Below are 12,096 nucleotides of genomic sequence, written 5' to 3'. Positions count from 1 at the left end.
GCCTCTGGAGAGGAAATAGAGAGAATGAGAGGTTTACAATTTAAGCATTTAGCAGATGCTCTTAATCCAGAGCGACTTACAGTAAGAGAGGTAAACACGAGGTAATACATCAAATGTATAGAAATAGTCATCTAGGATTATAGGTAAACCAAGAACCTATCATCAGTCTAAACAGTATTATATACAACAACAAAAAAATCTGTATATTGAAACTATACAAACTATGGGATGTCAGGTCAACATATGAACCTGGCATCTGTCTACATTACATGTTATCTAAATGACATTTTAACCTTTGCATAAGCCTGCAAGGTCGTCAAGGCTGCTTGACTTTATCTTTTAGCCGTTTCTCCTCTTGTTCTTTCTGCTTTTTCCTAAACTAACCATCTGATGTCTTAGAACAGTTGTTCTGATCAATTTAGTAGCTACTGTACAAAGTTAGAGATGCACGAGATCACTGGATCTCAACCTGTAGGCTGGGGCCCTCTGGTGGGCTGCGGGGGTAATGCAAGTGGGCCTTGCAATACCTGCTGATACAGACAGAATGTCCTGACTGACTTCACTCTATATTAGTAGCTTGATGACTAGTATTAAAATCCTATGGTCTTTTTTATGTCCAATGTATTTGTATTTAAGTTCATAAAGTTAACATACAGTGGTAGCCAGTTGGTTTCTTCACCATTTTCAAAACAGTACCTATGGGTACCCTTTTCGGCCACACCCCCAGATTCTCAGACACGCCCCCCAGATTCTCAGACATGCCCCCTAGATGTATTGTATCTTATTTCAACATGTAGTGTGGCCATTCAGCCACAGGGTGGCGCGTTCACAGTGAGCAGCATCACAGCATAACTAAATGCATTTGAAATGAAATACAAATTTTACTTTTCAGGACCCAATTCAGAAATAGCAACAAAACAAATCTGAAATCCAATTCAAAAGTAGCATAAAATAGCAGATCTACAAGCTCAAAAACGTGTCGCACTGCAACACGTTTTGAGCTTGTAGATCTACACCTAGATATACGGTATATATATATATTTAATGATATATATATATATATATACGGTATATATATATATACACACACACTAGGGGTGTGCCGACGAAACGATGCAAACTTGTAGCTTGTCAGACATGCAAACTTGTAGCTTTTCAGCTTCCACTAGCCGTTTTGAATCCAAATAGGGCAATAGTGTGACACCTGACCCGAAAAAAAAACAGCATGTTGTCACCCTTTTCACCTCGGGGCTGTTTGCATGCCTGATTATTATTAATTTCAAAATTATATTTTTTCAAACCTTCTTCAAACGGCGCGGCACACCTCAGCAGTAGCCCCGGCCCAAAATTGGGACGTTTGCCAGGGTTGATATACACTGCTCTACATCATCAAAGTTGCATCACCCCTGCTATAGAGTGTATGTTCTATGACCTGTTCGATGAACAAGGCATTGATTGGATACTTTATTAGACAGAAATGCGAACGGCACGAGTAAGGCCTACTAGGCCTGTGACAAACAGCCAAAAAGGGCTTTAGTTTTCGAGATACCCCTCCCGGAGTTAGGACAAAACACAACATAGTTTTTTCTCATCTCTAAGGCCTCCCATACATGAAATGGATTGTTGTATAAAAATATTTTACTGCAAAAGTGGTGAAATTGATATATAAAGTTATACACCCCAAACTAAAAAGAAAGCCTGGCCGTCTGGGGGTTGAGGCATATAAAATCATTTAGATTCACAATGGAAGCTCTGATAGGTTTAAAACTTGGCATACTTGAAGTCAGGACATCCCTCTACATTCTAGAAAAGACTGAATGTCAATATCTGAATGTAAATAGGAGATACAGTCATTTGAACACATACTTACAATAGGCGGAAATGTGAATATGTAGAATGTTGCTCTTTACTTAATACTTTGTAGTGACTCTGACATGGATTGTCATAGCAAGACATAAGATGTCTTGTTGGAAAGGTGAGGTTCTACTGAATCCAGCTATACCAATTGTGTAAAAGCTTTAATACTCATGGAGTTATGTCACTAAACGTATACGGTGTCCCAAATGGGGAAAATCATGAAACAGTCCTAATGAAATCTACAGTATCACACAGATTAGTTCTATTTTCAATTCACTTATCAAGGGTGGAAAAATATTAACAAATTCACTTGAGTAGAAGTCCCTAAAATGTATTCAATGTCCCAAACTTATGCAACTTCAACAATAGTGCAGAAAAAAACACAGGCCTACAGTACAACTAACAACTATTTAACAAACCTGGCTGAGGGAGTTTGGTCTATGAAACACAGGATAAGATGTAGATTTCCTTTGTGCAGGCACATACGTCTTGTCGTCTTGGTGTTGAATGGTGGATATAATGGAGCTGGGGTTAGGTTGTAATTTGGGACGGATCATCAGTAGTGTTCCCTTGGTTCTTGGAGTGTTTCGGCCTTGACACTATAAACCCTCGCCAAAGGTGGTCGGCTACAGTGTGATCAGCCCTGAGCTTGCGTCATTCCCAATTAGTCATGAGATCTTGCCACACAACCTCACCCCACCTCCACTGGGCGGACCTCAGTGTTCCAGCCGCGATGTTGTGCTTCAGCAGCAAGCTCGGCAAAGCGTAGGTGTTTTTGCTCATAAGCCTCATCCACTGAGGCCTCCCAGGGTACTGTGAGTTCGATGATGAACACCTTTTTTAGAGAAGGGGACCAGAGCACCAAGTCAGATGGTTGTAGCGATCTCTGGAGGAAACACAAGCTGTCGGCCAATATCAGCCAGCATCTTCCAGTCACAGGCTAAGCGTAGCTGGCCTCGCTCAGATGGTGTGGAGCCGCTCCTGGTTATCTTAGCCCCCTCACGGACAAAGTTAGTTGCCTGTTGGTGGTAGGGAGTCGGTGGCAGCTCGTTTGTCCTCCAGGGTGGATGCAAGGATCTTTAGGACTTGGTTGTGACGCCACGTGTAACGTCCTTGGGTGAGACTGGTTTTACACCCTGTGAGAATGTGGCTGGGGTTAGGTGTTGGAACAAAGGGCACACCCCGGGTCTTCACCATACAACTGGTGAAGGTTAACTGGTGTTGGAAGGACGTTGTATGTAGCTCCGATGGAAAAGCTCAACTGCCTCGCTTCCATGGCCCACATGTCCTTCCAGCTGATCTTCCTCATCTCCACACTGTCCCATCGTGTCCACTGTCCCTGTTTGCCAAGAGAGACTGCCTTGGGCCACCTTGCAGCCTCCTCCTGGTGGCGTACTTCCTCCACCACCATCTTCCTCTGTTCCGGTGCTGTGGCCTTACTCCAAGCTGGGCGGGAAGCTGTTAGCCCAAAGCCTCCTCTTCCTTGCTGAACATATCCCACAATATCAGCATGTTTGAGGGCTGCTATTGCTTCCTCCACTGCTTTGGCTGGTCTCCATTTGCGCCCGGTTGCCAAGGTCGGTGCGTTGTTGCTCACCACTAAGTCTCTGGATTCATTCAGTGTCATCTGGAGTCTTGTTTTTGCACACTTGAACTCCTCTGTGAGACTGGTGAGGGGCAGCTTGAGGATGCCATCTCCATAGAGGCCTATGGTGGTACGGCATCGTGGAACTCCAAGCTATTTCTTGATGTAACCTGTGACTCCTTTTTCCAACTTCTCCACGGTTGAGATTGGGACCTCATAAACTGCGAGGGGCCACAACATCTGGGGTAGGAGTCCAAACTGCAGGCACCAGGCCTTTAATTTTCCAGGTAGTTGGGTGTTGTCGATAGACTGTAGGCCACTGCTGATATCTTTTCGCAGTTGTTGCACCTGGTCTTTGTCATACCACCTGCCAAGGCTTTTTACAGGCTGCTCAGACACTGTTGGGATTGGGTCATCTCAGATGAAGAATTTTAGGTCAGCGAGCACTCCCTTCACACTTGAGATACTTCGTGACTTGGATGGTTTGATCTTCATATGGGCCCAACTGATGTTCCATTTGATGCTCAAGGTTATCCTCATAATAGAAAGTCATTCAATTCTGTAGAGTTTATATCATTTAACATATTTGGTTACAGGTTATACTACATTTGGCTCCACCTGCTCTATCTGCATCGTATTGCTCCTTCATAACCTGATAGGTAAATTATTGCAAATATTTTGGAAAGTGAAAAGATGAGAACGACCTTGCCAAATCAAGTAGCTAATCAGCTAGCTGGAGAGTGACCTAGCTTAATGTAACGGAGCCTGTCCAGTAGCCTACATTGACAACACCCTGATTCTGTTTAACCAGAACAGAGCATTAACTGGTAACAATGTGGTCACTGTACATAGAGCCTAACAATAGTGAAAGTAGTACACTGTACAAATTCTGTGTATCTTTTTATTTTATTTTACTGGAATGGAGTGTGATGTACAAACATTCGATCCAAATCTTTGTATCATCTGTGGTAAATATTTAGAAAAAGGAAAGAAACAAGATCCATATGTCAAAAAGCCCACAGCAATACATACAAAATGTTGCTCAACAGAGAGATGATGATGTTCGTAAAACTCTGTCTCCATGTATAATAATATACTTTCTTTCCAAATAAAGGTAGTATATCTTATCATGTATCATGTCGAGCAAACTACTCCAGTAAGTAACAATAATGAGCAGTTGCAAATGTTGAGAGTGAGAGCATACTGCGCCAGTCTCATCAAGAAGGTTTTTACAACATTGTTTAACATACAAGAAGATTATTTCATTTGTGGGAAGGCCAGTACAAGACCAAAACATCTGACAGCCATTATAACTGGTACAGGCAAAAGTACCAGAGACAAGGTCCTTCATGCAGCATCAGAAAGGTTGATTAAGTTGTACATCATCGGTCTCGTACCCCAATCTCTTTGTGTATGATGCCAAATATCATAAAGGCTGCCATAAACACTACATCTCTAAACAAAATATAGCAGCTGCCAGGTGAAAAAAAGAACCTAGTTTACCTAGTTTATGAAGGAACCCATGTACGCAATATAGGCATGTAACGATTCACTCAACTCACGATATGATTCGAATCACGATTCGAGGTTCACGATACGATTTTTCACGATTTTTAAGCACATTTATTTTCGAGACAAATTACTGAAAAACCTTGATTATTTCTCTTACAAAAATCATGTATTTTTTAACAACTGTATTTTCTCTTGTCCTCTTTTCAATATATGAAATTAAGCCTTTTTTATTATTCATGAGGTACATGCATTAACTGTAAGGTACACATTAAGACATATACTTTTTTTATCTGTAAAATAATAACTTTAAATATATAAGTATTATGAAATAAATGAATTTTAAAACATATGTCCCAGATGAAATAAATTATAAAGAAAACCTTCAAATAAACAAATTAAGGCTTAGCCTTTGTTCCAAGCTTGGGATTTACAAGTAATTTTTTATCTATGCTATATTCTCAGCATTCTGTACACATTTATGTAATAAGGGAAACTGTTTTAAACTGCTCCAAATGAGATTAGATTAAAAATTAATTGATTAATATCAATGTAATTCGCTATATATCTGACAGACAGTGTTGAAAGGAGTTTGACGTTGTCAGCAGTCTGATACAATTGTTAAATTATTATTATTCATATAGATTATTATTCATTGTACTCTGCAGCGGCAGCCGCACCGAGGCGCTCCAGAATTAGCCGTTTTCATTAGAAGCCTATCAGTTGTATGTTTCCTACAGAGTTTAAATCAGACAGGCTAACAACAGCTAACAATATTGTCAGATGGGGGAGGGGGTAAACGGTATAGTTTGGGCTTTTCATCAATCAAATAAACATGTTTACATGCGACGCACATTTCCCTCTTTATGCAGTGCGATCGCCTAGTTGTTTAGATTTCATAGACTGAGAGGACGTGAACCCCACTCTGCCGTTCATAGCATAGAGGTATAATATAACTAGAGGGCGGATTGCCCCGCCCCCAGCTATCATTTCAATGAATGTGCTCAGTGGCGTTTTGAAGCACCCGGAAACCTGCCGGAAGTAGAATTATTGGTTCGATTTTGTATCCCCATAGAGTTATGAGCATGCGCACTAGTGTCCTTTTTGCGTTCTACGGCAGCCCGTGTGTCAAGGATTGAACGCGAGATATTTATTAAATGACCTCGAGATGCATATTTATATGTAAATGCATATGTATGTATGTATAATATGTTTACATATTTATATGTATAAATATAAATATCTCTCAGCATGTTTTGCGCGTGCATGTATTTCTCCCTGCCTGCAGTTCCAGCTTTGGCCACTGGGGTGGCAGCTTCAATGTTTCTCAGCAACTCTGGGGGCTTGGTTCATAGCCTGCCGTTGAGTGAGTGAAGAAGAGACCGACGGAGGCAGCTATGGTGGCCCTGAGGGGACAAAATAGTAGGCGGATAACAAGGAATGGAGTCTGACTCGATTGCGCCCTCTGCTGGTTGCATCGTGATGTCATATTTTATTGCATCGATTTAAATCGTCACCACTTTGAATCGATTTAAATCGATATACGATAAATCGTTACATGCCTACTATCTATCTGTCTGTCTACTGACCGATTGATAGACAGACAGACAGACAGACAGACAGACAGACAGACATTTATAAAAGTTGCCTGTTGCAGTCACACCATAAAATAATGAATTGAAATGCAGATTCTTGTGCATTTACTTTATTTTGTAACAATTTACTTTATTTTCACTATATCTTTTACGCACAAAATAAAAAAAAAGCAAGTGTAACAACAACCTTTCTTTTCCTCATTACAAAATACGTTTGTTTTGTGTGTATAAACATTTTAGAAACACAAGTAAAAAAGCCTTCATCTAAATATTTAAGTTATAAAATCTATAGATTCATATTATCATCTAAATATTTAATTTAAATTAATGTGTTCATTTGGCAGCTGAATGTTTGTCTCTTTTTTTTCCAATGGGACCAAAGAAATTACAAATACTATCGTTAAATTCAACTCCTCTGAACTATGAACTAATACAACATGAAATAACAATGAAATGCAAATGAAGAGACAGACAGACAGACAGACAGACAGACAGACACTAACAAATTCCTTAAACAAACAAAAAGGCTCTCTCTTTCTTTTTTCAGATTTGGCATAAAAACAGTGCCAAATATGAACAATAAAAAATAACAATAACATTTAACAGAAACAATAGAATGAACAGAATGAAAGAAAGAAAACACCAGCATGTCAAACTGCTACCGAAGCACATTAAAGGAACACTTCACTCAAAACACTATACAAACTTATTTTCTATCAATTACCCAAGAAGCCTTGAATTCATGGACATTTTGTTTAGTTTAGTTTCTGATGTATTCCTGAGCTGATAATCTAATATTTGGGTACTTTGCTGCAGTAGGAGACCAAAATAAATTGGGTTAAGTGTTCCTTTAAGGGCACAAATCCATTCACATACTGTATATATAACAATATAATATAACATAATAGATATATTTATAAAAAACATGAAAAATTGTCAATAAGAACAAAACAACAGACAGAAGTGAAAAACCTCAAAATTAATTTATGCTCTGTCAAAGATTGCAGATCTACAAGTTCACAACGCGTGGCGTCCGTGACAAGTCTTGTGAGCTTGTAGATCGGCTATTATAGTATGTGGCTTCAAGCCACACACACACACACACACACACACACACACACACATTAGATCACACAAACACATCATGAACAATCAAACATGAGAAGAACGTTGAGCTCTGATTGGTTCACACACATCCATGTGGTGAGGGGTGGGTGTGTGTGTGTGTGTTCAGTATTTGGGGACCTTGGTGTAATCCTCCAGAACGATGCTCTTACACAGACACATGGACAGGATCATTCCTAGCAGCTGAAACAGAAGGAGAAGAAATACAAAGTTAACTCACTCTTGGAAATGTTAGCAGCTGAAACACACACACACACACACACACACACACACACACACACACACACACACACACACACACACACACACACACACACACACACACACACACACACACACACACACACACACACACACACACACACACACACACACACACACACACACACACACACACGTTTGCATTACTATACTGTACTGTATAAAAAAAACCCAGTTATCTTGGCATGTGCTTACATTTTTTTATAAGATGATTGGATCATCTGTGATAGCACGTTTAGGAAACAGTCGCATTTTCATTTTGCGCCGCTGTCTCGTTAAACCCAGCTGGGTGAATATTCACCGCGGTAAACGCTATGCTCATGTAATGTTCATTGTTCACTGCATTTAAGCTGTGGTTCTCAACTTTTTCAGGCCGCGACCCCCCAAAATAATCATATTTGACCTAGTGGGGATTCCCCATTTTGTTTGACTCGGTTCCACAGATAAACATTGTGAAAATAGCAGATCTACAAGCTGGCGAGGCGTTGGGCGCTCCGTTGTGGTCCCTACCCACAGATTGAAGCAAGTTACATTGTTGACCACGTAATGTAATGTTACAGACCCACAGGCTTATTTGGTTTCCAAAATGCTTAGTGTTGTATACTCCGTCGCGCCTCGTTGTTTATGTGCCCAAAAGAACAGATCTGTAATTGCTGTCGAGTGTCGACGCGCCATGACGCAGCGGTTGATAGCTTGTATGTCTGTTATTTTGGGTAGGTAGGCGACGCACATTACGCGTCTCTCAAAGAGAGAGGCTATATGATTGATGTAAACTCACAGTAGCCTACTAGATTAGAGCTGGCAGTTGTCACACTATTGTAGCTCTGTTCGGGATTATTGCACAAAGATGGATGATGAAAAAGTTGCACTTAGCGAACGGGGACAATAGCCTACTTGGCAGTGGTGGAAAGTAACTAAGTACATTTACTTAAGCACTGTACTTAAGTACAATTTTGAGGTATTTGTACTTTACTTGAGTATTTCCAATTTCCAATACTTTTACTTCTACTCCACTACATCTCAGAGGCAAATATTGTACTTTTACTCCACTACAATTATTTGAAAACTTTAGTTACTAGTTACTTTGCAGATATACATTATTATATTATAAAACGTACATTAACCACTTTAATCCTATTTTATACCTAGGCTGTTTGAAAATAGCCGATCTACAAGCTCACAACGCGTCGCTTCGCGACGCGTTGTGAGCTTGTAGATCTGCTATTTTCAAATATTTAGTACTTTTACTTTTCGTACTTTTCGTACATTTTGATGCCAATACTTTTGTACTTTTTTAATTCTGGACTTTTACTTATTATTGAGTATTTCTATATTGCAGTATTGGTACTTTTACTTAAGTAAAGAATTTGAGTACTTTTTCCACCACTGCTACTTGGACATAACTGCGTCACTTCAGAGGAAACTAAATGGAGCTACTTCAGAGATGTTTACACACCCCTGGAATCCATCAGAATGGTGTAAATGGAACGTAAGCGATAACAGCCAACGTGAGTACATATCTTTCTACTGTATGTGACTGTGTACCACCGCCCCGGTCGGGGGAGGTCCATGGCTGTAGGAGCGTTTTCTCGCTATGCTGAAGAGACAGCAGAGCAGAGCAGTGCGCACTAGATGTAGGCTGGTCGTTGTTTGGGTTGGGCATACCCAAACACGTTGACATGTCAATCTGAATCTCCCTTAATAAAACATTATGTAGACTAACTAGCAGCAGTAGCCTTGGTCAGGCTGTGTGTGAGCCTTCCGCAGTTGAGCTGCGCTAAGATGCAAAGCAGCCTAAATGAATGTATCCTACTTAGTAGGATACTATTTTGTATGTATATTTTGTATGACCATCATACCTGTATTTCAGCCTTAAGGCTACATTGTATAAATAGATAAATAAATTAACTCATTGAGTGCCATTCACGTGTTTTACCGCTATGGTGCAACGTGCCAATCACGTGTTTCACGTGTTTTTGAAAAAAAATAGTAAAAAAAAAAGAACCAAAGATATCATTATCCGAAGATGTGCAGCTCCATCCACTCCTTGTTTAACTTATAACTGAAAAAGGCTTTATCTCGCTTCCTAAGCCCTTTTTTTTACTTAAAAAATAAAATAAAAAATAAAATCGTACTGGCCAGAAATAGCCAGAAGTAATTCGGGCACTCAATGAGTTAAAGGTAGGGTAAGTGATTTGCAATTATTCAAATAATTGCAAAATGGGTCTATGTTCTGATAGTGCTCGTTACTATAGAGTGTCCTGTCCATATAAGGAGTCTCCATGTCTCTCCAGCTCTTTATAAAACAGAAAATGCATTTTCGTTTCAGTTTCGTTTCCAATTTTATCCAATCAGGATAGAGAACTCAATCAGGATATAGATTAAACAAGTGAAATTGTAAGTGATGACACTAAGAGAAGAGCAGGCAAAATTAGAACTGGAACACTATAAAAATAAAGCTTAAAAATTGGTACTTTCTCCTGATTGGCTGAGATTTTGACACCTACCAGAAAATGTATTTTCTGTTTATTAAAGAGCTGGAGAGACGGGGAGACTCTTGTTACTGAACAAACACTCTCTAGCAATGATTACTATCAGAATATAGTGCTTAAACCTTTAAAAAGAATACTTTTTGTTTTAACCCAAAAATATCACTTACCCTACCTTTAAGAAAATAACTTTATTTTTTTTTAAAGAGACTCGATACTCGACTCGGACTCAAGCTCAGAGACTCGTGGGCATCTCTGGTGCGTGCGTGCGTGTGTGGCAGACAGACAGAGAGACATGTACCTCTATGACAGCTACACTTGCACAGATCCCCAGAATAACTCCACAGTTCTGCAACAGCCAGCCTTCAACACTGTGCATACACCCCTAGAGAGAGAGAGAGAGAGAGAGAATTATTAGTTATGGACAGTCCACACAGAGCATGCCAACTGTAACAAGGACCCCCAAAATGATTTGTATTTGGCCGCGGACCCCCATCTCAAATACTTGGTTCCAGGGACCCCCCAGAAGCAAAGATTTGAGTTACAAATGTTCGCTTAAAAATATACATATATATATATATATATTCAAAGGTTTGAACAAATGTTCGCGATTAGTAGATATAGCGTGTGTGTGTGTGTGTGTGTGTGTGTGTGTGTGTGTGTGTGTGTGTGTGTGTGTGTGTGCGTTACCATGTGTGTGTGTGTGTGTGTGTGTGTTACCGTGTGTGTGTGTGTGTGTGTGTGTGTGTGTGTGTGTGTGTGTGTGTGTGTGTGTGTGTGTGTGTGTGTGTGTGTGTGTGTGTGTTACCGTGTGTGTGTGTGTGTGTGTGTGTGTGTGTGTGTGTGTGTGTGTGTGTGTGTGTGTGTGTGTGTGTGTGTGTGTTACCGTGTCAAAAACAGGCACATCAGGTGACAGGTGCTCACACAGGCCGGTCTCCTTCACGTCGGTTCCAGGCAGGCTCTCGTTTCGACAGGAACACGAGTAGACATTCTGAGAGCTGTTCTTGATCCCCGTGTTGTCTGACCAGTTGCCTGGTCCAGTCCACCCACAGCACTGCATCTGTTCACAACATTCATATCACATTAAGTACAGTTTTGAGGTACTTTTACTTTACTGGAGTATTTCCAATTGTCTATACATTTACTTCTACTCCACTACATCTCAGAGGCAATTATTGTACTTTTACTCCACTACAATTATTTGAAAACTTTAGTTACTAGTTACTTTGCAATTATCAATTATTATATTATAAAACATACATTAACTCTTTGACTGCCAGAGTATTTTCATAAAGTACTCCCCCATTGCCAGCAATTTTCGTGTTTTTTTTATTTTTATATTTTGAAAATGTTCATGAAAATAATTGAACAGACTGTTTTTTAAAGACGCCGCACAAATCCGCCACCAGAGAGCAGCACATGATAGCTTGATCAGCTCCTGGTGTCACTGTTTACCTTCTTGAGCGATTAGACAAGGAAAACCATGAAAACGGATGTGACGTCCTCCCAGATTGTTTTGATCGTCAGAATTACGTTGTGATACACGACGGCGATGACTGATCGTCACCCAGACCATAGATTATAGAAGAGAAGCTGTCCGTTTGTCCGTCATACCGTGTGAAAAAACGTTTGTTTACCTATTTTGGACGAAATGACCGGGGGAAAATAATCAAAA

At 40.1% G+C, this 12,096-nt stretch overlaps 2 protein-coding genes across 2 annotated transcripts in view; both read right to left on the bottom strand.

Annotated features, from left to right (window-relative positions):
• Positions 1-12,096, bottom strand: part of LOC308091364 (tumor protein p53-inducible protein 11-like) — a 186,300-nt gene that overhangs the window by 46,479 nt on the left and 127,725 nt on the right. The window lies entirely within an intron of this gene.
• The window catches only part of LOC308091359 (CD82 antigen-like), a 49,164-nt gene continuing 43,704 nt past the window's right edge, over positions 6,637-12,096 (bottom strand). The window contains exons 7-9 of the mRNA XM_080436922.1: positions 11,308-11,481; positions 10,723-10,806; positions 6,637-7,854 (exon numbers count right to left, since the gene is read on the bottom strand). Of these exons, the coding sequence (XP_080293048.1) occupies positions 7,777-7,854; positions 10,723-10,806; positions 11,308-11,481 (336 nt within the window). The 3' untranslated portion in view covers positions 6,637-7,776. The remainder of the gene's footprint in view (positions 7,855-10,722; positions 10,807-11,307; positions 11,482-12,096) is intronic.

This window comes from Gymnoscopelus braueri (genome assembly GCF_963280865.1).
Source record: "Gymnoscopelus braueri genome assembly, chromosome: 9".
NCBI lineage: Eukaryota > Metazoa > Chordata > Actinopteri > Myctophiformes > Myctophidae > Gymnoscopelus > Gymnoscopelus braueri.
The sequence above is the reverse complement of the archived record's forward strand: the minus strand, read 5'-3'. Positions and strand labels throughout refer to the sequence as shown.